We start from the raw sequence: 26,966 nt of genomic DNA, 5'->3' as shown, positions 1-26,966 counted from the left end.
GGGCATTGTGGGAGGGGCGGCCGGTGCGGCCGCAGCTGCCATCTTAGCAACTCCTGGCGTTGCGGCCTTGTCGTTGGAGGCGGCCTTCGCGGCGGCCCTCGACCTTAGAGAGAGACGAGAGAGTCAGCTCGCTGACCAGCTTTCTTTCCCTCGGCCTCGACAGACCTGCCGGCCCGCGTCCGGAGGCGGAGGCGCGGGTAGCCCGGCACGTGCAGGGCCCGAAGCCAGCGGTTAGTCACAGCGTCGCCCGGAAGGATGGGCCGGTCTCGGAGCCGGAGCTCGTCCCGCTCCAAGCACACCAAGAGCAGCAAGCACAACAAGAAGCGGAGCCGGTCCCGGTCGCGCTCTCGAGACAAGGAACGCGTGCGGAAGCGCTCTAAGTCCCGGGAAAGTAAACGGAACCGGCGGCGGGAGTCGCGGTCCCGCTCGCGCTCCACCAACACGGCCGTGTCCCGGCGCGAGCGGGACCGGGAGCGCGCCTCGTCCCCGCCCGACCGCATCGACATCTTCGGGCGCACGGTGAGCAAGCGCAGCAGCCTGGACGAGAAGCAGAAGCGAGAGGAGGAGGAGAAGAAGGCAGAGTTCGAGCGGCAGCGGAAAATGTGAGCTTCCGCGCGGGGAATGGTGGGGGTGAGGGGAGTGAGGGGGACGGGGGGAGACGGGTGGTGAGGGGAGACGGCGAGAGGGAGGTGGTGAGGGGGTTGTGAGGGGAGACGGGGTGACGGGGGGCACCGGTGGGGGGCTTGGTGAGGAGAGAGGGGGTGACGGGGTCAATGGGGGGTGGTGAGAGGAGACGGGGGAGAGAGTGGTGAGGGGAGACGGGCTGACGGGCGAGTGGGGGGTGGCAGGGCAAGAAGGGGGTGACGGGGTCAGTGGGGGATGACGGGGACACTGGGGGTGACGGGCGGTGAGAGGTAGCGGGGGTGGCGGGGACACTGGGGTGACGCGGGAGTGAGGGGCGGCGAGGAGGCAGGCGGTGGCTGGGTCGGGGGAGGTGGAGGAGGTTAGAAGAGTCGCCGGAACCGGGCCCCGCGGGCTTGCAGCTTCGGCGTCTGGAATAGCGGGGGTCAGGACCTACCCGCGAGTTGGTTGGGGAGGAAGACAGCGGGGACCAGCCTGGGAGGGCTTGGAGGGGAGATCGCGTTTTGGCGCGAGAGGAGGCGGCGGCGGCCGCCAGTCCCGGAAGTGGGGGGTGCAGTTCCGAGCGGGCCGGGAGCCGTGTCGGCCCCCGAGGCTGACGAGGGATGCGGGCCTCTGTCGCGTCGGAGACGTAGGACCCGAATTCTCGGGGTAAAGAAAAACACTCCAAAACCAGGCGTTGAACTTCCGTGTGTTCCTCCTGTTGAGTGATGTCGTGGTCGCTTCTCCCTTCTTGAGCCTCCTTTTTTTTTTGAGGTGTAAAAAGCAAAACACACGAAGCTTAAGTGTATAGTAAGATGGATCTTGACGCGTGTATTCACTTGTGTAACCACCATCCCGAGCAAAGCTGACTCCCTCCTTTTGCTGTGCTGTGCTTAGTCGCTCAGTCGTGTCCGATTCTGAGACCCCGTGGACTGTAGCCTGCCCGGCTCCTCTGTCCATGGGGATTCTCCAGGCAAGAATACTGGAGTGGGTTGCCATCCCCTCCTCCAGGGGATCTTCCCGACCCAGGATCGAACCCAGGTCTCCCACATTGCAGGCGAATTCTGAGCCACCAGGCAATTGTACTGTTTATTCATTTTGCTGTATAGTTCTCTGTAGCACACTTTGGTGCAAGCCTATTGTTTCCCCTTGTGGTGTACTTGCTGTTGAGAAGACAGATTTGCTTTTACTTTTGCATTCATCCCATGTAGAAGAGGCACCTCTCGAGTTCTCTTTTGATCTAAGACTAGGTGCACATCAGTTCAGTTCAGTTCAGTCGCTCAGTTGTGTCCGACTCTTTGCGACCTCATGAATCGCAGCACGCCAGGCCTCCCTGTCCATCATCAACTCCTGGAGTTCACTCAAACTCAAATCCATCGAGTCAGTGATGCCATCCAGCCATCTCATCCTCTGTCCTCCCCTTCTTCTGCCCGAAATCCCTCCCCAGCATCAGAGTCTTTTCCAATGAGTCAACTCTTCGCATGAGGTGGCCAAAGTACTGGGGTTTCAGCTTTAGCATCATTCCTTCCAAAGAACATCCAGGACTGATCTCCTTCAGAATGGACTGGTTGGATCTCCTTGCAGTCCAAGGGACTCTCAAGAGTCTTCTCCAACACCACAGTTCAAAAGCATCAATTGTCCCACACTCAGCTTTCTTCACATAGTCCCAAGCTAATGAAATGGCTTGGGATAATACGGTCTAATCATGAAATTTTGGTTTTAAAGTATAGGGTTCTGTTTTGGTTCAAGACTATGGTGCTCTGATGCTTTGGGTGTTCTTTCCCACCGAGAATTCGACTTGCTGACTCTACCTGTTTAACCAGCCATCTTCCATAGCTCTTGAATGCATGTTTCGAACGTGCCCGTGAGGCAAGACAATTACTGAATGTTGAATTTTCCCGAGCCAAGTTTTTCTTGTATACTGATTGTGCAGGGATTTTAACTTTCTCTGCAGTGTGGCTTGTTTCTAAAAGCAAATCATTAAGAGGTCTGGGAATAGAAAACTAATATTACCGTGGAAGCATTACCTGAAGAGTCCCTTCACTGCATTCCTTTAAAACATGGAAATGCTTTCATTTTTCCTTAGAAATGTCAGTGATTGTATGAACACCAAGTACCCATAATTGTGTCAGAGGAAATTTCGATTACATAGAATCCAGTTTTGTAAAGATGTAGCTCTCAAATAACTATCAACGTATGAGTATTTAAAAAAATTAAGACATCTCTGAGATAATATTTACATATGAAACCAAAGGATACCTCCAAAGAGTAATGGTTTGCCATTTGCTAGAAAGCTCAAGACTAGAAAGCTCCCATACATACGTATGGGAGGAATAGTTAGAAGGATTTAGCAGACTTAACACGAATAACAGAGAAGAAATCCAGAGATGAAATGAGAACATAGAGCAGTTATGTAGTTACAAGTTGATAGAGGAGGCACACTTCCATTAGCTTGTATGAAGGGAGGAGGGGGCAGAACTAGCATCCACCTTAAACTGAATTCCTGTGTGTCCTGCCGTTAGTCACTCAGACATGTCCAACTCTTTGTGACCCATGGACACTAGCCCACCGGCTCCTTTGTCCATGAAATTCTCCAGGCAAGAGTACTGGATGGGTAGCCATTCCCTTCGGAGAAGGCAATGGCACCCCACTCCAGTACTCTTGCCTGGAAAATCCCATGGATGGAGGAGCCTGGTGGGCTACAGTCCATGAGGTCGGTAAGAGTCGGACACAACTGAGCGACTTCACTTTCACTTTTCACTTTCCTGCATTGGAGAAGGAAATGGCAACCCACCCCAGTGTTCTTGCCTGGAGAATCCCAAGGGATGGGGGAGCCTGGTGGGCTGTCGCCTATGGGGTCGCACAGAGTTGGACACGACTGAAGTGACTTAGCAGCAGCAGCAGCCATTCTCTTTTCCAGGGGATCTTCCTGACCAAGGGATTGAACCTGTGTCTCTTGCAGTAGGCACTGCTTAATATGGTCTAATGCAGAGGAGACAATTGAAAGGTCTAGGTTTCACAGCCGTGGGAATGGGCAGAAGTAGTTGTCTATCTACAAATTGTGTTGGTTAGCTTGTTCATCTAATACTTATGGAACATTTGAGAAGTGCCAAGCACTATGCCAAGAGCTGTTATTCTGAAAGATTGATTGGCCCTCCAGGATCCCCTGGAGAAGGAAATGGCAGTCTACTCCAGGACTATTACCTGGAAAATCCCATGGACAGAGGAGCCTGGTAGGCTACAGTCCATGGGGTTGCAAAGAGTCAGACATGACTGAGAAACTTCACTTTCATGCCTTATGCCAAGAGCTGTTATTCTGAAAGATGATTGACCGTCCAGGATCTCAGTCTAGCTTGAAGATGTATAGGTGGGTAGGTAGGTTATAATACAGTGTGGTAAATTCCATGATAGTGATGTGACTGTGAAAAGGAGGCATCCTAGACAGCTCAACACCTTAGTTCTCTTGAGGAATGAGTGGCAGATAAAGATAGGAGACTGTCAGGCTTGCCATAGGATACGTGGGCACCCAGGGAGGGAGTCCCCCCACCCCTGCCAGAATAAAGGGAGAGGTGCAGATGGTCTTAATGTGGAGTAAAGATATGAATATGGACTTGAAATTCTGTAAGTACGAAAGTCATGGAGTGACTGGAAAGGTAGATTTAGGCTGGGAATCATGGGAAGGGTCTTGTAGGCTGAATTACTGAGCTTGAATTTTGTCATAGAAACCAGAAGGGTTTAAAGCAGGCAAATGGTGTGGGGTTGTTGATTTGTTTTTAAACAGATCAACTGCTGTGTAGGATAAATTACAGTAAATACACATAGGAGTAGTGAAGGAGCAGTTGTTGAAATGGACAAAAGGGACAGATTTAAGAAACATTTAGAGCAAATAAAATTTCATGTGAAACATAAGGGAAGTAAAGCATATTCTTGCCTCTGTTGTGGCCATTGCACCTCAGCTACCAGATGTTTAAGTCATGACACTGTGGGTCAGACTCAGGTAAAATGTCAGAAGCCTGGTGCATGGTGGAGGGGGAGAAATAAAGGGAGTTTCCACTTGGCACTTCCAATGTAGGCACTAGATTTTGAATATAGTGAGTTTATCCAAGCTTGATAGTGGGGGACTGAAACCTGAGAACCTTTGATCCTAGATAGAATGACCCAGGGAGAGTGTGGGGAAGAGCGGGGGTCACAGGGATGTCTGTGATTACCATTGGACAGAAGGAAAGTGCGTGGTCAGGCAGTGAGTGAAGAAGGAGTGGAAGATACACTGTCGAGTGTACCTTCTGGTGAGAGGTCCAGTGTGGGGTGGAGAGAGACAGCAAAATTAAAATTGATTGGGCTTTAGCGATTAGAAAGTCTCAGTAAGATTGGAAACCAGGCTGTTTTGCCATTTACACTTCTGAGACCTTGAATAAACTACCTACCTTGGAGCTTGATTTCTTATCTGTAAAATGGAGATAGCTCTCATGTTTATTGTGAAGGTTAGAAATAGTGCATTTGGGGTACCTAGGTGGTATTTGTCATGTATGCAGTAAGACTCAATAATGTTGTTTGTAAGTTGCATACATGCAACCAGATTGAACCTGGTGAATTTAAGAAGTGACCTTGTAAGTCATAATTTTAATACAATAAAAGGCAGACCTTAAAATTAAATTCTTTTTCTCAATTTTGAGGTTGATAATTCAGTTGGAAAGATCTCCTCATGTCCCAGTCATTCAGTGTTGCGCTCTCTCTCTGCTTCTGCACCCTTATTTTCATGTTTTATTTTGAGATGCTTTATGCCTGTTGTAATAACTGTTGGGGAAAGAGTGACTAAAAATGGCTTGCAACAAATCAGGATAGTAGTGGCGTAGTAACTAGTGTTCAACTGCATGACTTTGAGCGCCTTCTAAATGAGAGTATCTGAAGTGAACTGGGGTCTTAGATAGATTCTGAGAATACTTGGGAGCTTATTGTGAGAGCAAATTCAGTGTGTTGGAACTGCATATCAGGGAGGATAGGGCTTTGAGAAGAACTTTAGGGAGAAAGATCAGGCTGATGTTGAAAAGAATTTTACCAATTTTTAAAGTATTTTGTAGCCAAGTTTTTGTGCATACCTGTGCTGTCCACATTTGTCTGGGGAAATCATGCAGAGTAGGTCATTGCCTGTGGAGCAGCTAGGTTGAGGGCCACCCCTCAGCCACCTGCTTTGCCTCAGAGCCCATCAGAGATGTACATGATGATATGGTGTATAAAGCTTTGGGCAGAGTAGTCAGTACTGAGTAAATACTGTTTGCTAATATTATGAAGCAGTTCCTAGAATTAAGCTCCTTGCACTGAGTTTGTACATTTTAAAGACTTAAAATAATATTGCGTGATACTCTGTGCAAAGTCCCACTCGAATTAATGGTGCTGTGTTGCTGGGCCTTTGCTGTTTGTTCTAGTGGTTGCCGTTTTAAGGTTGATTGTGATCAGTGTTTTTAAAAGACCTGAGACAATGGAGAAAACTTGGTTTTGATTCACCCCTTTCATCAGTGTCAGGTTCTTAACAAGGGGATGAATTTAGCAGAGGACTTTGAGGAAAAAATTAAAGAAAAGAATATCAAGAATGACACTCCTATGACCAAAGTTTAACGAATGGGTATGCAGTAATTACAGTGATATGTTTCATAAGATACTAGTGATGAAATTGGGTTGTTGTTTTTTTTCTTTTCCTGAGAAAGTTTCAGTGCCTCTTTTGAAAGTCAGCCTAATAGCTGCCTTATCAGTGATTATGATAATAAATTTGTCATCAGTAAAAATGAACTCAATTTTTTTTAAGAGCTATCCACCCATCCCACCCTCCTTCAGCTGAGTGGTACAGCAATGTTATGTTGTATTAGGTTTTATTCAGTTTTATACTATATATCTTTGCTTTTGTGGGAAGACAGACAAAGAAAGGGATCCAGACAAAAGAACGGTGGAGTAAAGGGATCCAGAGTCACAGTCGGAAGTCCAGGCTGTGGCTTCTAGCACAGCACCTAGTGTACAGTGGGTGGTTCCTAGAGGCTTGTCCTGTCTCTCAGGTGCTTAATCCCCTGTGCTTGTGTCATTGAGTTTCTGGATGCACGTGTGTGGAGGGAGGGGAATTAAAACAGTGTTGGGCTTTTAACTTTTTCAGAGCTGGATCTAGAGATTGATTACTTTTTTCTGATTGCTGAAATAGCAGTTCTAACCTTACCAAGAATAACAGTGATTATATCATTGATAATCCTTGTAGGGGGCAGCTCTGCACTGGTGCCCTGACCTTGCCTGTCTCCTGACCGGGCACAGCAGCAAGGCCTAATTACAGTCCGGAGTGGGGGTGCCTGTTCCTCCAGGAACAGAGAGAGATAAGCAGCCTTGTGAGAAAGTCCACTGGGCCATTTCCCATCTCCTGGTTTCAGTTAAGCTTGGCAGTTTCTGCTTGCCCTCCCCTCGAGACTGTGAAACTGCTGAGCTGTAGTTACAGAGTTGACTCCTTAGCCGCAGCTGCCTCTTGCCTACACTGCTTGTCACCATGTGTGGCATGTCACCTGGCCCCTCTGGTTTGGTGGCCATCAGTGGGAGCAGAGACCCAGGGAGCTGATACCATGCTGGTGTGGCTTTTGCTGTAAGTAATAACACTGAATTTGTTTAGGCTCATTTAGTACTTACTGACCAAATCTGTGGAAATGTGGCCCCATCAGCCATTGTGCTGTATTGCTGTCATTTAGGGACTGTTTGCTTGTCAGAAACACTAAATATATGTCAGATCTCTTCCATCTTTACCAAACTCCTTAGTTAATTAGGCAGCTTTTCTGCTGATAACCTAACTCAAAGCCTTATCCCATTCTTTTCCCTCTTTACTACTTTGTGTGGAAAGTTTTTAATTGGAACTTGGCTTATAGTGTCCTTTTAAGAGTTGAGTTGTACCATTTTTGAAATTTTTAAATGAAATTTCTTCTAGACTTACACATTTATTAATTTTACAAGAACCAACTAACAAAAGAACGTGTACAGGTTATGTGTGTACTTTTAAAACTTGGTGTTAGGAAAGCTTTCCAGTTTACCAAAATGGAGTACTGTAATCCTCATACTTCATACAGGTTCAGCAATTGTTAGCCTTGCTTGTTTCTTTTCATGTTTGTCTTTCTCTTTGGATGAAGTAGAGAAACAACATGGTTATATTTGAAATGTAGTTTTAATTTGTATTGAAGTCACTGCCTGATTTCCTTTAGATATTCTGGTCACTCAATTTTAGTGCTGAGGTAAATACCTGTTCTATTTTACTGAGCTGCTGTAGATGAAGGCTTATTGGAACTGCCTTAATACGATATTTTATTGAAACTTAAAAAAGGAAAAGGAGCATAGTTAGAGTACATGTTAGGCTTTCATGTTTTCCCCTCCAATTATAATCACCAATAATGTAATGTTGGGAAGAGATAGTTAAGAGGCAAGCAACAGAATCTTCAGAATGGTTATTTCAGATATCTGAAACCTAACAAATTATGCTTTCTCAAGAAGCTCCTATCTCCCTGGCAGAAATACGTAGAGATTATAAATGCAGAAACAGATATGAATCGGAATGTAAGATATGCTGGTGTTAGTATGGTATCACTGAATAAATAACAGGAGTTAAGAATGAAAGCACCTTAGTGGAAATTGAATCACCCCCAAAATAGTTGACTTGAAGTGGATTAGGATATTTAAAGGTCACTTAGAAACTATAAAGTCTTGATAGATAAATTGAATGACTTCATACATACATATGAGTCATCAAAAGATAGAAAGTTTACAGATTTTGTTTAATTTTGTGGTTGTGAGAAAGTTGAAGCATTAATAGATTGACCTCTTAGTATTTAGGTATACTTTCAGAGTCTTGCATTCATTTCAGCACAGATTGTCTCAAATAATGCTGTTGAATAGAAATGTAATGTGAGTCAGATTAAAAAGAAACTAGTGAAGTTAATTTTAATATATTCTGTATCTTTATTTTTTTCTTTTTACTAATCTTCAGTTCAGACTGGATGCATGTGACTAGTGGCTGTCATATTGGAGATGACTTGTATAGTGCGAGGTTTCCACCATGGTGCCTTGATAAATGTCAATATCTTCAGCACCGAATTTCGCCTTGAGTAAATAAGTTCATATATATTATCTAAATGGGATTAGAATAATTCAGCAATATCATGGTGCATTGAACTTTTTAGTAGAAGTGATGATACAAATGCATTTCATCCACTTCCCCATATCTGGAGAAGGAAATGGCAACCCACTCCAGTATTCTTACCTGGAGAATTCCATGGACAGAGGAGCCTGGTGGGCTACAGTCCATGCGGTTGCAAAGAGACACAACTGAGTGACTAGCACTCCCCATATTTGGTAGAGCTTTGAATTGACAGTTAACAAAAGAAAGAACAGGTTCATTAAAGGGAAGAGTTGTGAAGCTAAATAAATCTGTGTTTTGTCTAAAAGCTGAAGTACTATTGCTTTCGCACTGTGAATTTCTTTGGATCTGTATTTATTCTTACCTTGCTTGTAGTGGGGGAGGAGGAATCAATTGAATTGCTTGCTACATAAGTTTCTCCTAACTTTTCTGTAATTCATGGCTTAGATTAAATGGATTGGCAGATGAGCAAATCATATATTTAATAGCTTGTCCTTTCATTATAAAGCTGATAGTTTAAGTAGATTTCCTGTTTCAGATTTACTCTGCGGTTCCTAAAGCTAAGGCATTAAGCTCTTTGTATATACTAGTCTTTTTGTATTTACTTTAGAAAGTGACAGAAGAAAAAACCATGATGTTATATTTATTTGAATTTTGGTATCACTTGACCTCTTGGTATTTATCTTTTCCTTGTATGTTACATGAGAATGAGTTGTAAAATCATGGAAATATATAATCGGACTCTGTTTTACAGACTTAGAACTAGTTCTATTTCAACTCTTCGTTTACTATATTATCAAAACCATTTTTCCCACTTTGTTTGCTAGTCGGCAGCAGGAAATAGAAGAAAAACTCATCGAGGAAGAAACAGCACGAAGAGTGGAAGAACTGGTGGCCAAAAGGGTAGAGGAAGAATTGGAGAAAAGGAAGGATGAAATCGAGCGAGAAGTTCTCCGAAGGGTGGAGGAGGCCAAGCGCATCATGGAAAAGCAGTTGCTCGAAGAACTCGAGCGACAGAGACAAGCTGAGCTTGCAGCACAAAAAGCCAGAGAGGTAACGCTCGGTCGTTGGGAAAGTAGAGACAGTCCATGGCAAAACTTTCAGTGTCGGGTGCCTCCTGCTCAGTTCAGAAAGAGATGGAATACAGACTCATTCCTTTCTCGTCTAAACTTAACATTGCTGTGAAAGTTAATTTTTTAGCCTATTCAGATGTGCTGACTGATACTTAAAAGTTATTTCCATAAAACTATCCAAGGATACTTTTTGATTGAATGAAACTGGCTTACATATTTGAGAAGTGTTTGAAACTTTTGCCATGGCTGCAGGACTTACATTTTTCTTTGGGAGGGTGGGGGGAGACAGGGAGTGGTAAAGGGAAAAGGTTAATAATCCACCTGTGGTTATGTGTTCTTCTTTTCTGTTCATCACTCTTACTGCCTAGACTGTGAGAGGCTTTTTGCCTTCAGTCAGATTAAAAAGAGCAGGGCCTAACGTTGAGTGACAGCACCTGCTTTTGATAAATAGGTTTTCTTGCTCTTCTTTTTTTCCTTCTTTTATTCCTTGCCCCCTACCCCAAATCCTGCTTCAACACAATGGACTAATTCTAGCATTCTGATCATAAGGCCCTCCATTTTCCTAATGTGTTTCAAGGATCTTTTTAGGAAAAATGTCCAGATATTCATCCACTTTTTTAGTATCTACTAACAACTCCTTTTTTCCTCTAGAGAGTTATGAAGGAACAGGTTGTCCTTGTCTGGAGTCAAGCTAAACACACGATTTGTTTTATCAGCAGCTGGAGCAGAAGTTGAAAATGTCTTTCTGTGAGACAGTAATTTGCTACTGAAGCTTTATGGCTTGTTTGCACTGATTACTCCAGGATCCTAAAACTTGCTGAAAGTCACTGAAACAGTCGAGGCAAATTACTTTACAGCACTGAGTGTCCCTCAACATAGTTGCATAATAACTGAATTCCATTGATGTGTGCCATAGGAAAACCCGTAGTTCTATTTTGTTGAACTTCAATGTTTTATTCAAAATAATGTGATTGATCGTCATTTTTAATCTTGACATTATTGTGGAAAAGTTGACCTTATATTAAATCTTTGTTTTCCAGTAAGCATAGTTTTTCAAATGCATTTTCCCTCGTGCTGTCTTTAACTAGATATACATGTCTATATTTAGTGGATGTCACAGCCTCTGCAATTGAGTATATGAAATTTTGATTAGTGCTTTTCATGACGAAGATACTTTTGGAGTAATGGTGCTGTCTTGTAGCGAGTTATTAATCATAGGAAGATTTTTTTCCTCTTCGTTTGCTTTTTGTTTCATATTAACAAATTTTTTTTTTACACGGACACAACCCTCCTGACAGTCTTCCCAAATATTAAAATCATTTGAATATGTATGCTGTGATCTCAACACTGCCCAAACCATCAAGCAGTCTTCATATAGTTTGCATTATAAAATCTCATTAAATTCTCCAAGAAAAAATAAATTACAGAATTTTATTTCCTGACCATGCACCCCCTGGATTCCTGATTTTCAGTTCAGATTGTAGATGACAAGATAAGCTGCCTTTAGAAATTGTCAACAATTCTGAATGTTAAGTCCATTTTCCCCATGGAAGAAGCCCTTAGTTCCATGAAGTATGGATTACCATTTGTATTTTTCACTAACAGTAAATGTATTTTTCTTATTAATTGTTTGCCTTAGGAATGATGAATTACATTTTTTGTTCCTTCTTACCATAAACATCTGCATTCCTCAGCTCAGCCTTCCTTGTATGTTGTTTCTTTATAAATGGTTGAGCTGCTGATGCAGGTTTTGCCAAGCTAACAGTACAAATCATTTTAAAGAGGAAGCTGGCGCGTATGGCAGCCGAGGAGCACACTCTGCAGGACACTGGACAAGACAGTAAATATTCAACTTTTAATGCTGATTAAAGGAGTATAGGTAAAGAATACGTAGGTATACATAATTGGTGAGACAAATATTCACTTTATTTATCTTTTATATATTATTTTTTAATTTGGTAAATACTATCCAGTTTTGTAGTTGTCCTTGTTGATTTGTGTGATGTTAAAGTATTAGTAGTAACTGCCAGGAAACTGTCATTAGGGAGGGTGTAGTCGGTTGCTGTTTGGACTGGGAGGGATGATTGAAATTTAGTGCTAGAAACAAATGTTAGTGGCTGCACAGTTTATCATTTGTCAGACAGAAGGTAGCTATACAGCTGCCCTGTTAAGTCAGATCAAAAAAGTTCAGAGGAAGATTAGTAAGTATTTATCAATTAAAAAAAAAAAAACATTTTATCTTTCTAACATCTTAACATGTCCTCCCCTTTAGGAGGAAGAACGTGCAAAACGTGAGGAGCTGGAGCGAATACTAGAAGAGAATAACCGAAAAATTGCAGAAGCACAAGCCAAACTGGTATGTATAAAGCAAACATGAAAACCAGTTCAGAGCTCTCAGGACTGTTGTAAGGAATTTGATGCAGGAGTAGGAATAGTTCACTAGATTTTGGCTACTACCTCTAGAGGAATCTCTTTGGGGCAAGCCAGAAATTCTGGTTAGTCTGGAGAAAATTCCAGGATTCACAGTGGTTTAGAACAGATTTTCTAGGGGAAATTGAACTGTCCCTAATTTTTTTCTATCCTAACCTCATTCACATTTCTTCTCTACCTAAAACACAAAACCAAAAGTCTGAAGGTATTTACACCCAATAATATGCAATATTTCACTTGGCATAAGTTGCTGTTATCAATTACTAGACAAAATAAGTAGACAGTATTTGATAAAGTGTACCAGGTTAGAAAGTGTTTTGTGTTTTTCAAGTTTATAATCTAACAAAGAACAGAGACTTAAATAATGGCATTGTGAAATAGGCATATGAAAGGAGATACAATTTTTACATTTCAGTAAAGTCAACATAAGAATACCAAAGTAAATTTTTTCAATAGAAAAGCTAATACACATCACTTCTGTTTTTCGTTTCCATTCTGTATTTTAGTACTCCAGTTTTTTGTGTTTGTAGCATATACTAGCATTTAAAAGTAGATAAAGTTTTTGTTGTAGTAGGATTTTCCCACTTAAAAGTGTGAATATATTTTGAAGCATACTCAGTATGATGAAAAAGAAAGCTAGAATTAAAGGAGTATAGATATAAATAAATCAAAAACAAAAAAAGATAGTCAGACATTATAAGGGAAAACTTTCTTATACAGATGGCATATAGGAATTCTACTTCAAAGTAAGAATATAAATCAAAGATAGAGGAACATGTACTTAACGATGAATGAGCGTTAGTGGTAGTTCCTGCCCAGGAATGAAAACATGGCCCAAGAGGGACTTTTGATTGTAGACAAGTTTTGCGTAGTTAGAAATGGTTGTGAATAATATAGCCATGGGAAAACAGTTGCCACTAAGTTACACTGTAGACTGGGGGGGAAGCAAGATGTAGGTTCCATTTAAGTGGTTTAGAAAAAACAAATTCTGTGACTGTGTTTCTAAAGGCACAGAAAAAGATCTGGGAGTGTCTAAGCAATTTGAGTTTGAGCAGACTCAAACTCAGAGATACAGAAGGACAAGGAAGCCTGGAATGCTGCAGTTCATGGGGCCGAAGAGTGGGACAAGGCAGTTAGAGCTGGATCCTTATGGCCAGGTCGGGGGAATGAGGGAAGACTGCAAATACTTGTTTATAATGAATAAGAATGTGAAAGGTAAACCACCAGCAGTTGGTTCTAGAGCATGATCTTTTACAAGATAATGTACCCCACATAAGAGCCAAACTCGAAATATTCTGAACAACTTACTGAGCTTGACATAAGGACTCTTATTTAATATCATTGTCCTGGTTAAAGTGAAAGCCACAAGGAAAAGGAAAGACTCACTTCTGCTTTACCAAGGAAGAGACATTAATATCTGCTTAGGTAGAAGAGGCACCATGAATGTGAAGTGGATGAGAAGTCATAGTAAGATATATCACTGTATGCTGATCAATAAGTATGTGATAATTTTTTTTTTTAATAATTCCACATAAGGAAATCTCAGTACAAATAGAGAGTATAAGTTGGAAGTGTGCCTCTTAATTTTAGTTTTGCAAGTTGAGCTTTGAATGGTACACGCAGTCTGGTTTGTAAGGCATGGATATTTGTAGAAGACAGGAGCAGTGTAGTTTGGGTTGAAACACTGAAGCCAAATTACCCAGCAGGTGAGGTGGGATTCCTTTCAGAACATGGTGTAAGAGATTGGATAGTAAAGGGGTTTGGGTTGTGGATGGCCTGAAACGCTGGATGGTGACTCTTGAACTGGGTATATGCTGCTGCAGTCCTGATCCCTCCTGACCCGGGCTGTCTGGGTGCCTAGGGACACCTCCGCCTCCGGTGTTCCTCTAAGAGTGTACCCACACGAACCTTAAATTTAGAGCCTTCTGTTTGTCATCACTGGGAAAAGATGAGCAAACATACTCTGGAGCAGCTTCTCAAGTGGTAGTAAAACTGGCCAGATTTTGTTTTTGTCTTGGTTTGCCTCAGACCCCTACTTTTGCAGAACACAGTTAGGATGCGTTATTAGAAAACTGAGATCAGAGTGCTGTAGGAGTTGCTGAAATGCTTCCTGGCTTCTCTTTTGTGGGTCAGTGACAGTTTGCACCGTCTTTGGTCCCTGGACCGTACTTAGACCAGCTGCTCCGGGGCAGTATTAACAGATGGTGCAGTGACGCTACTGTTAACTGCATGTTGCCAGTGAAACTTGGGTGAAAAGAAAGGTATCGTACAGGGAAAGAAGCTAGAATTTAAAAGTTGGTAAGAATTTGGACATAATTAGTCCATTTGCTTCTTGGTTAGGTTCAGTAAAGTTGCAAGTATAAGTTACTGTTCATATTGGAAAAGATTAATTTTTATTCGGTTCTCTTGGTGAACATTTCCTTGCAGGGAAAGTTACAGTATCCTTTGTGTAGGGAGACAGAATGTATATTTTGCAAAACATACATTGCAGTTTCTTTAATTTTTGTTTTCTCTCCTCTTCCTCTGAATTTTGAGTGCAGTTCTTTAATCTTTATACATATTTACCAAGAAATGGACTTACCTGGTGGCTCAGTGGTAAGGAACTCGCCTGCTAATGCAGGATATACAGGTTCAATCCCTGGGTCAGGAAGATTCCCTGGAGAAGGAAATGGCAACTCACTCAGTATTCTTGCCTGGGAAATCCCAGGGTTAGAGGAGGCTGGCAGACTACAGTCCATGGGGTCACAAAGAGTCAGACATTACTAGGGAATTCTACATGGAATATATTGAAAATCTTGTTAAAATGATAGATATAATGTATAAAGAACAATATGGAGATAAAAAGGAGTCAAGTCTCTTAAAGACTTTAATGTATTAATTGTGGAGACAAGCACAGTTCCAAGAAAAGTCAACTAATAATATGCAACTGCTTGGTAAGGAGTATGAATTATGTGAGACAACTGACATATCACCCTGAGAACCTTCCTGGAAGAGAGACCTCTGATCTGGACCCTGATGGACAGTTAGAATGAGGACCAGAGTGTGAGGAAATGAAATGTAGTGCAAAGGCCTGGAGGGAAGTAGAGATGGAGAAACAGCAGGAGTTGGGGGACGGGAAGAGCAGTAGCAGTTGTGGTAGTAAGACCACTTTGTGTGTAGCAAGCTGTGTGGTAAGTAATGGGAGAGTAGCTGTCATAGATTCCTGAAAATAAAACCTCTCCTTAGTAGGGAAGCAAAGAAATGGCCCTCTCTTTGCTTTTTCTCTGATACTACATGCCACGTTTGAAGATCTTTTCCTCCTGTCAGTGCCCAGTGCTGGCAGGGATGTGGTCACAGGGACCCTTTGTGCAGAGCGCTGTCCTGGGAGTGGAAATGGGCATGACCATTTTCAGTTCAGTTGCTTATGAACTGTATCCTACCAGGCTCCTCTGTCCATGGGCTTCTCCAGGCAAACGTACTGGAGTGGGTTGCCATTCCCTTCTCCAGGGATCTTCCCGACCCAGGGATAGAACTCTGTAATACAGGGAAAGTAGCTAAATACAAAACTTGCATACATACCATGATTTTCCTAATTTGAAACGTACATTTGCACATTTAATAGAAAAATACGCCAAAGTGCTGAGAATAGATATCTCAGATTGGTAGGCTTGTAAGTGGTTTTATACTTTTCTCCAGTTTCTACAAGTAATACATGTCACCGTTGTGATCCCAAAAGAGTAACTAGTAAAGAAAGTAAACTTAGGCCACACTTAGACTAACATTTAAGTAGGTCCTCTTGACGAAACTACAGAGATAGATCCCAGTAATGTCTGTAATAAGAAACATGAGCCAAGTGCTGGGCTCTCATATGTGACAATCATGTTAAGTGGTCTAGACCAAGAGTAATTTTTGCTTATTTCAATTCCAAGTTATCAAGATACTTGATTTTATCTGTTCATAAGGAGACAAAATATTAATGGACATACACGTTTGCTTTATAAAATCAAATGAAAATTAATCTAAATGTGAATTGACTTGGCTTGGCTTTTTGGCACACCAGGTTAGTATTGGCAGTGTACAGATAGCATCAAACATTTGCAAGGCTGTTAGCATGATGAGATGGAGAATTTTAATTTTCTTCAGTGTTAATACTTAAAAACTGTGTGAAGGTCTTCTTTGCACAGTTTTTTAGTGATGTGTCTGGGAAGAGCCCAGATACTGTTCTGAAATGTATATGAATCTTACTTATTCAGAAAGGGGAACAAACTAAATTAAGGTGATAGGTATTGGCATGGAATAAAATGTTCTAGGCGGTTATATCAGTAGGAAAAATGACCCTCAAATAGTTCCATGAAATTGTAGATCTATCATATATTTCCTCTCTTTAACGTTGAATAGTTTTCCCCCTTTTCCCTTATCGCATAGTGAGATTTCCCATGTTCATTGTGCTACATGACAATTGGTATCTCACCAGTTTGAGAGATTTAAAAAATAGTACCATTGTTTACCATATATGAAATATATCCGTATTCTTAGTTTGAATTAAACTAGATCTTACTTTGCAGTTAGGAGAGACTGTAAAAAGTTTTTAGAAAGATGCAAGAAAGCACTTTTTTAAAGCATGTGTACACATGTTGTTGAATACAGATGACTTTCAGTGTTGCAGGTGCACAGCAGGGCGCTTCAGTTAGACACATACATTATTTTTGAAATTATTTTCCATTATAGGTTATTATATTGACTGTAGTTCCCTATGCTGTATAGTAAATCTTTGTTGCTTGTTGCACATCTATTTTTTAATTAGAAATCTAGCTTTCTATTCATACTAAGACAAGAGGAATAACAGTGTCATAATTTTTTAGGCAAAAACTCAAGTTTTCTAAAATATATATTTGCATACTATGTATGTATACAAAAGCTTTTAAACTATACTTGTAAAGGCTTGAAAACACAAAAGAAGAGAGATGGAGAAATTGGAGAACATAAACTAAATGAAATGGGAGTGCTGAATATGAAATAGAAAAAATGAAACAAACTAGATAAAAGTAAAAGATAATCATATAGTCCAGTTGTTTAAACATGGCTGCTCATTGGAAACATACCTGGAGCTCTGGAGAAAAAGGCAATACCTGAGCATTTGTATTTTTCAAAAGAATTTCAAGATAATTCTGATATGCATGTGGATTTTAAAAAGTATTTACAGGTTTTTCTATTAAATCCTAGTTTTGATGATACAAAGTTTGATTATTTTTCTGTTGACCAATCGTGATAACAGTGGTATTGACTAATAGTTACATAATCACAGTAGTAAAAATGTTTTATCAGTTTTCACAATCAATAGCCAGACCCCCCCCCCCAAAAAAAAAAAAGATAATTACAGTTACAAGCCATAATGGAAAGATGCTTAACTTAACAGTATAAAATAATTACATACAATTTGGGGGTGTCAAGCAGAGTGATGTTGTAAGTGGAAGTGTGTGGATGCACATGTCTTCATCCCCCCAGTCAGTCAGTGTCTTTTGGTTGGTGCGTGTAATCTGTTTACATTTAAGGTAGTTATTGATATATGTGATCCTATTACCATTTTCTTAATTGTTTTGGGTTTATTTTCTGTGGGTCTTTCCCTTCTCTTGTGTTTCCTGCCTGGAGAAGTTCCTTTAGCATTTGTTGCAAAGCTAGTTTGGTGGTGCTGAATTCTCTTAACTTTTGCTTGTCTGGAAAGCTTTCGATTTCTGCATCAAATCTGAATGAGAGTCTTGCAGGGTTGAGTATTTTTGGTTGTAGGTTCTTCCCTTTCATCACTTTAAATGTATCCCATTTACATGCCATTCCCTCTGGCTTGTAGAGTTTCTGTTGAGAAATCAGCTGATAGCCTGATGGGAGTTCCCTTGTATGTTATTTGTCGTTTTTCCCTTGTTGCTTCTAATATTTTATCTCTCTTTAATTTTTGTCAGTTTGATCACTATGTGTCTGGGTGTGAGACACCTCCTTGAGTTTATCTTTCCTTGGACTCTCTGTGCTTCCTGGACTTGGTTGACTATTTCCTTTCCCATGTTCAGGAAGTTTTTAGCTATTATTTCTTCAAATATTTTCTTAAATGCTTTCTCTCTTCCGTCTCCTTCTGGGACCCTTGTAATGCAAATGTTGGTGCGTTTAATTGTCCTCAGGTTGTCCAGAGGTCTTGTAGTCTGTCTTCATTTGTTTTCATTCTTTTTTCTATATTCTGTCCTCCCTTTGTCCGTTCTTCTGCCTCAGTTATTCTGATGTTAATTCTTTCTAGTGTATTATTCATCCCTCTTTGTTCTTTAGTTCTTGTAGGTCTTTGGTAAACGTTTCTTGCATCTTCTCAATATTTGCCTCCATGCTTTTTCTGAGATCCTGGGTCATCTTCACTATCATCATTCTGAATTCTTTTTCTGGAAGGTTGCCTATCACCACTTCATTAGTTGTTTTTCTGGGATTTTATCTTGTCCCTTCATCTGGGACATAACTTTCTGCTCTGTCATCATGATTAACTTTCTGTAATATGGTTTTTGTTTTAGCTGCTATGAGACTGCTTCTTCTGGCTGCTTCTGGCTGCCTTCTGATGGAGGAAGCTAAGGGGCTTGTGTAAGCTTCCTGATGGGAGGAACAGGTGCTGGGAAAAATTGGGCCTTGCTCTGGTGGGCAGGGCCTTGCTCAGGAAAGCTTTAATCTGATTATCTGCTGCTGGGCCTGGGGCAGGGATGGAGGGGGGAGTGGGTCACACTCCATCTCTAGTAGTTGTTTGGTCTGAGGTAACCCAACCCTGGGGTCTCCAGGGCTCTATGGTAGGGTTAGTGGCAAACTCCCCGAGGGTTTACGCTACAGGGGACCCTCTAGTGCCCCTGTCCCTGCGGTGAGCCCCTGCGACCCAGCTTCCCCAGGAGGCCCTCCAGCACTAGCAAGTAGGTTTGGTTCAGTCTCCTGTGGGGTCACTGCTCCTCTTCTCTAGGTCTTGGTGTGTGCAAAACTTTGTTTGTGCTAAGACTGGAGTCTCTGTTTCCCTCAGTCTCCTGGGAGGTCTATGATCAAATCCTGTTGGCTCTCAAGGCCAGATTCCCTGGGGATCCCCAGTCCCTTTGTTGGATCCCAGGCTGGCAAGCCTGATGTGGTGTTCAGAACCTTCACAACAGTGGGAGATCTGTTTTGGTATTATTATTCTCCAGTCTGTGGATCACCCACCTGGCAAGTATGGGGTTTGATTTCATCGTGATTGTGCACCTCCTACCATCTCACTGCAGCGTCTTTGTCTTTGGATGTGGGTCACTGCAGCGTCTTTTTCTTTGGACGTGGGGTGTCTTTTTTGGTGGGTTCCAGTGGTGGTTCTACAGCTCGTTAAAGTTTTGTTGCTCTCACAGGAGATGAGTGCATGTCCTTCTACTCTGCCATCTTGAACCAAAAGCGCTTTTTAATGTTAGTGTAGTAGACTGAAAAATAGCCTCCAGCCCCCTAAAAAAAGATATCCATGTTCTAATCCCCAAAACTTGAGAATGTTACCTTATATGACAGATTAAGAGTTTTACAGATATAAGTTCAGGTCTTGGGGTGGAAAGTCTATCCTGAATTATTACTATGCCCTGAATGCCTTCAGACATTCACCAACTCATCACCAACTCCATGGATGTGAGTTTGAGTAAACTCTGAGAGTTGGTGATAGACAAGGAGGCCTGGTGTGCTGCAATCCATGGTGTCACAAAGAGTCAGACACGACTGAGCGACTGAACTGAACTGAATGCCTTCACATGTATCCTTTCAAGAGGAAGCTAGAAGAGGTTTTACCACAGAACACACAGAAGATGGCAAGAAGAGAGAAGTTGAAAGATACTAGCCTTGAAGACAAGAGTGATGTGGTCAGAATGGAAGAAGTCGTCCTCGCGGCACACAGGACCGGGAAGAAGCTCACAGTGGACTCCCCTAGGCCTTCCCGAGGGAGCACAGCCTGCCGACACCTTGGTATGGGCCCAGCGATGCTGATTTTGGATTTCCAGCCCTCAGATGAACTTTGTGTTGTTTTGAGCCTACCTAGTTTGTGCTAACTTGTTACCTAAAAATGTGGGCATATTTTTGGAATTGGACAGTGGATAGAGGCTGGAAGAATTTTGAGGCACATGATAGAAAATGCCTGGACTGCTTTTGAGAGACTCTAGGTAGGAATATGGACTTGCTAAAGTGCCTCTGGGCCCTGCTGGTTAGGGGTGGGAAGAAAACGAATAACATGTTAATGAAACTGGAGGCAAGGAATTCCTTATTATACAGTGGGAGAAACCTAGCTGGATTGTATCCTACAATTGTGCGAGAGGTAGAACTTACATCATGATGATCTTCAATTCTAAGTAAAGTGCAGTCTTGTTTCTTCTCATAATTTATGAAAAATGCAAGAAGAGAGAAATTGAGCAAAGAACCAGGAAGTAAACTAGATGAGAACTTGATGTTTGTGCTAGAAAGAAGGCCAAAGGTATGACTGGACATCTTGATAATGGGAAAAAGGTTAGGCGTGTGACTCACAGGTTACCTCAGCCATTTTAGCAGAAGCCAGGAGTAGATGAGATTATCCAAGAAGGACCCGTGGAAGAGCCTGTTGGCTCATGGCCACATGTGCCTGGGAGATCAGCAGAAGCGCTGCCAACATGGACTGAGAGAGAGAAGACACCGTGGCAGAAGGGTTTCAGACTTCCAAGCAGATGAGACAGTGGTATGGAGTCAGAACAGAGACGGGAAGATCCTGGCGGAAGGAATGTGGCCCTAGAATGTCAGCACCTTGATTCTGCTGCAGTGATAACTGCCTGCTGGATACACTTCTGTTGTTTTAAGCTGTCCAGTTTGTGGTAATATGTTACAGTGGCTACCGGAAACTAACATAGAAAAGAACGTTTGTAATAGAGCTGAGTGTATGTAAGTTGACTGGTAACGACATGTTTATACAATTTAAGAGATGGGAAAACATGGTATGGCATCAAATTTACAGGTCAATTTAAATATCTTAATTTGAGTTGGAATGGTGGGCAAGTTAGGGTTTTCAGGCATTGAGAGGCTTGTTCCCAGATGATAAGGTAGAAAACTGATTTAATTATGTTGGTGTATTCTGGGCAACTGTTTTTTAAAAACTATGAACATTAAATGTATTGACATTGTGCAGTGTGGTGTGAAGGACAGAGGCTATAGAAACAAGAAAGCCACTGAGGTCATGAAAAGGTGGGCACTTGATAAGGTGGAAATAGAAATAGTAAAGAGAGAACAGCTGAACTTGGTGAGTGAGGAGGGTGTGCAGAGGGAGGAAGAAGAGGAGAGAGAAGAGAAGGAAATCTGCAGTAGGAACCAGGAAGGCCTGGTGTGGTCACGACAAGAGCCGGGGGTCACCAGGCATTAAAAGAAAGCTTTCACAAAAGGAATGCTTATTGAACAAGATAAAAGAACTGAGTAAAAGAGAATTTAGGGCACAGAATTAAAAGAAGTGCATCTAGAAGAGTACAGTTTCTTTTTTGTGAAATTTTAAGACATGAATGGTAAAATCCTGAAAGTGTCAGCTCTCTCTCTTGGCAGTAACGTCGAGCAGTCTCTCCAGAGATCTGGAAGGCAGTGATTTCTGTACCCAGTGTTTCATACCATGCTCAGTTACCAGACAGTTCTTGAAGCAGTTGTTTGTATTTTAGGTAAAATGAAGAGAGAGGAGATGTTATCTAAAGTATGTTTGTTATAAAGGTAGCAAAGGGGAATTGAACTGGAGGGAAAGGGGGCTAGAGGGAGGGTGGTCACGGTTTCTCTGTAGAGAGTAGTTGATGGTACGTGATGGTATATATCCTCAGAAGGTGTCTGTCAGAATAACTGAACTGCCATGGGCCCTTGAGGGGAAAGAGGGTATTACTTTTTTCAAGCCAAACCCTCCCCCCCCCCTTTTTTTGGCTTTGTACATGAATAACATAAAATAGTTTGCCAAGGGTCAAAACTAATTACATCAGATTTTCTTTTTAATACTTTTTACTCATTTTTTATCTAAAATGGGACCTGTATTATACTTGTTAATAGAGGGAAGGGTGTGTTAAAATTTGCAAAATGGCAGAGTGAAACATATGCTTTGGAAGGTTAAAATGCAGAAATTCACATTTCCACGTTAGGGGCATGATTCCTAATTGTAATATTTTTTTATTTTTTCCCATCATTCCTGATACATATTTCATAAAAATTCATATGTATTCCAAGTAGAGAGTGATGGTTTTCAGTATCGCTATTTGCTGAAGAAACTGCTGCTAAGAACCTTGATCCAAAATCGTAGACAGGGTAAGGAGAACGTTTAGAAAAGCGTTAATTTTTACAAAGGTAATAGAACCTCTGGGTAAAGAGGGACAGGGAGACAAAAGATCCTGGGAGAGGGGCTAGGTAGACCCTTGTATTACAGCAGTATATGCTGCTTTTGTGTATTTCATCTTAGCAGTTCTTTTGAATGGGGTGAGAGTTGAAAACCTTTTTGAGACCAAGCAGGGCCCTGGGTGCAGTGGCCAGGAAGGCTGGCTTACATCATCAGTGTTGACCTTTCTCTTCGGCCTCCATGGTGTAAGAGAACTTGGTGCTGTCCATCGGTACGAACACGCCTGTGTGTGTCTGCCTCTCATTTGGAAGAATGGTTTCTTGTGTGCACATTGGAAACAAAGATGGGAGAGGAATAAAATGCATACTTGCTTGCAAACGGGATCATGAGAGACAGAGCAGCAGGTCAGTTAGCTGAGAGGGCTGCAGGGCCTTAGAGGAATACCTTTCCAGGCGGCTGTGGAGTCCCACCACACACACTGATGCCCAGTCAGGTTTCCATCTCTTGAAAGGCACTGAGTTAAAATGAGAGAAGACTGGTTTTTCTCAACTAGCCTTTTTTAATATAAAGTTTACTTTATTGTCAAGGTTTATCAATTTACCAACATACTAATTAACTTGCAGTTGAAAAGGACTTTGTAATTTTATCAGTTCAACATAGTTTTCTTATTTTAGAGCTAAAATAATGGTTTTTCTTTGGTCACTGTACTTAGGCCTCATATTTTTTGTTTGGCTTAAAGGATAATTTCTAGCATTTATAAAGTATTGTACTTTACAGTACACTCTCATAATTACCTTATTTCATCTTGTAATTACCCTATGATATAATTACTCTGTGATCATTTCATAGTTATTATCATTGCTATTAGAGTCATTCTTTATATATAAGGGTCAAAAATAATTAAGAATTTCCCCAAGATTATTGAAGTACTGAATCTTAAAAACCAACTTTTATGCATGTCAAATTCTTCCGTTTTACAAAATCTTTGAGTGTTTTACAAATAGGGAGCCTTCCCTAATATATTAAAATTGTTAAAAAACTTATTTCAGGCCACATTTTGGAATACATGTTCTTTACACAAAGACACTTATTTCTGTACCATTTTATTTGAAAATGTCTGTTTTGTTACTTTTTATTTTTTTCTTACAGTTTTGTTGAGATATAATTGACATACAGCACTGTATAGATTAGTGTATAGCCTAAACATTTGACTTATGAAATGATTACCATAAGTTTGCTGAAAATCCATCTCTTTTTTTTGCCCCAAAATATGCTTAGTTTAAAGCCATAATAAACAAACTACGAGTGTGTGTGCATAGAGGCGGGAAAGGCGCTTCAGGTTCTGAGACTCGTTCATCGTCAGGTGCCGGCAGCGGGCCCCGGGCCTCGCTAGCACTGGGCATAGCACTTGTTAGAGTCATCCCAGTTTCATAATGCTCCCCCACTACACAGACACTGTCATCTCCTGTATTTGTAGACTTAATGAAAATGAACCTTTGCTTTTTCTTCACTCAAATCTGAAGTTAATTTGAGTACAGTCGAAATAGTTTTTTCTGTCTGTGAAGGAAGTTGCTGTTTAAAGCTTGTTTGATTTTTTTGATTAGGTAGTATCACATAATTCTGGGTTTAACAGTTACGCAGTATTTTCTTTTATAGGGTTTTTCCAGTCTTTTACAAACCGTGTTGCAATAAATTTGTTCAATTTTGCATGTATGCAAGTATATTTATAGAATAAAACTAGTAGAAAATGAAATTGCTGGATATAAAAGTGCTGTGAAAATGTAGTTTGGGGTAGATTAGTGCCAAAGTGCTTTTCATAAATTTCTCAAGTGGGTTGTTGAGGTTGTGATATAAAATCCTTCAATCCCCAGGGTTCTTTCTAATATGCTTTCCTTAAGGCCGAGTTAGAACTTTAGGGATGTCTGTATTGGTGAAAGTTTCCGAAGCACAGGCATGCACCCTGAGAGTCTTTACTACACCTTGATTCAGCTGCGTGTGCCATGCCCCGACCATCTAGAAAGCAATTACAGGAGAATAATGGAGATGAAAGCAATGAATTTTTGACTTTGGAAATAAAAAGCCATTCAGATGATGCAGTGAATATTTTACGATCAAGGTCAAATAGGGAGAAGAGGACAACTCAGTAATAACTGAGATTCAGAAGTCAAGGGTTAGAGCAGGTGGTCTAAACCTTGGCACTGTTAAACTTTGGAGTGAGTTGTTTGTTGTGGGGGCTGTCCTGTGCTTTGGGTGTTTGGCAGTCTGTTCTCTCCCCACGAGATGCCAGCAGCCACCCTCAGTTGGGATGGCTCAAGTCACCACCACATACTGCCTGATGTCCCCTGGGGGAGAGTGGAGTGGAATTGCACCTAGTTGAGAGTTTAAGGAAGTGGACATGGTATCTTTGGAGAGAAGAGCGACTTGAAGAGGAAAGAGCTAGTGAGAATGGCCTGAATTTTCTTGGTGCAGAGAGGAAATCTGTAGAGAACACAGAAAGTTGGTTGCTTGAGACTGAAGGAGTTGAAGTTATTGCAGGAATTAATTTTATTGGTGTCTATTGAAATTAGCCAGGGAAGCCCAAGAATACTGGAGTGGGTAGCCTATCCCTTCTCTAGGGGATCTTCCCAACCCAGGAGGTACACCTTCAGGTTAAAGATAAACCTTCTGGTAAATTTTCTTGAAATTGGACTGCAAGGAGATCATACCAGTTCATCCTAAAGGAAATCAGTCCTGAATATTCATTGGAAGGACTGATACTGAAGCTGAAACTCCCAATACTTGGGCTACCTGATTCGAAGAACTGACTCATTGAAAAAGACCCTGATGCTGGGAAAGATTGAAGGCAGGAGAAGGGGACAACAGAGGATGAGATGGTTGGATGGCATCACTGACTTGATGGACATGAGTTTGAGCAAGCTCCGGAAGTTAAAGGACAGGGAAGCCTTGGATGCTGCAGTCCATGGGGTTGCAAGGAGTCAGACATGACTGAGCGACTGAACTGAACTGATTGAAATTAGCGTTTTATAGTCAGCCAAGTCAGAAAGGTTTGTTTTTCTCTCCAGAAAAAAGTTTATTATTTTTTGGTTGTCAATATGACAGTATAATGTAGCACCATTGAGGATTTTTGTATGCCTTTCTGATTACAAATTTAGTTAAATTGGTAGATAGAATACTCTTTAGAATTCATGCCTCGATTCGTAATTGACAGTTTGTTAGTCTGGTTACTAAAATGATAGATAAAAATAGGTAATAGGACAAAATGTATACTGAGCTCAAGGCATGATTATAGAAACTTCTTTTGATCTTCACAATGTTCACGTGCTTTCCTAACAATATGTTCATATATTTTTCACAAAAAACAATATCGGAAAATGTTGGAATAACTTATAAGGAGTTCTTTTCGACTTCCTCAGTGTTTTTCCCTGATACCTTCTATGTCATCTTAGGCAAGATTTTTTTAAACATAAACTTTTGTATACCGCTTTTGATTAATTTGTCAGAATATTACAAATAAAAGATTCTAATTTTTTACTTTTAACTTACAGGCTGAAGAACAGTTGAGAATTGTTGAAGAACAAAGAAAGATTCATGAGGAAAGGATGAAACTAGAACAAGAGCGACAGCGTCAACAAAAAGAAGAACAAAAAATTATCCTGGGCAAGGGGAAGTCCAGGCCGAAACTGTCCTTCTCGTTAAAAACCCAGGATTAGACTGCGAACTCTGAACTTTTTACGAAGAAATATGGAAAAACTTTGTATGGTAGCTTCATGTTGAAGTGGTTTTTTTTTTGTTTGTTTTTTGTTTTTTTAATTTGGAAAATCTGGAAAGTTAGCTTGTTTTAATAGGGGCTATGCTCTACACTTCCCTCCCCTCCCCCTGCCCGCCCACCTCCCAACCCCCTCTTAACGTCCATAAGTCAGATCCTTATCAGATCATTGTTACCTTCTAAAAAGCGATCTATTTTTCACCTGTTGGACTCTGTTAGTGGTCTGAGGAAGAACAGATCACTTTGTAAACTACGGATGGTCTGATAAGGTTTTTACTGACCCACTGACTTTAGAGTTACACTCTGTTTACTACATCATAATGCTGGTTTTGCTGACTTTTTGTTTTTTTATATATTTATAAAAAAAGAAAAAGTTGGTGATTGCATTGGAAGCCCAGGGCGTCACTGGACCTTTGTGGTGTATTGTTAACCAGTGTCTCGTGATACCGTTGCTCTTGGTGTTCCTGACACAGGTAAGGAAACAGTTGGTCACCTCTGGTACAAAATACATACACAATTCAGTATTGTCTCTGTTCACCTTGTTTTTATTTCATTGACAGAATCAAACCAGCATTCCCCACTGTGTAAATAAATGATTTTGCTGAATAAAGTAAAGTCTTAAATTCA

At 41.3% G+C, this 26,966-nt stretch overlaps 1 protein-coding gene across 1 annotated transcript; it reads left to right on the top strand.

Annotated features, from left to right (window-relative positions):
- The first annotated feature begins 22 nt into the window (after window positions 1-22).
- Window positions 23-26,966, top strand: ARGLU1 (arginine and glutamate rich 1). Its single transcript, XM_086328638.1, has 4 exons — window positions 23-602; window positions 9,595-9,820; window positions 12,113-12,196; window positions 26,119-26,966. Exons 1-4 carry the CDS (start codon window positions 256-258, stop codon window positions 26,281-26,283), a joined length of 822 nt encoding a protein of 273 aa, XP_086184764.1. The 5' UTR covers window positions 23-255; the 3' UTR covers window positions 26,284-26,966.

This window comes from Bos grunniens, chromosome 12 (genome assembly GCF_055505025.1).
Source record: "Bos grunniens cultivar Pamir isolate PY7600 chromosome 12, Bosgru_T2T1.0, whole genome shotgun sequence".
Lineage (NCBI taxonomy): Eukaryota > Metazoa > Chordata > Mammalia > Artiodactyla > Bovidae > Bos > Bos grunniens.
The sequence above is the reverse complement of the archived record's forward strand: the minus strand, read 5'-3'. Positions and strand labels throughout refer to the sequence as shown.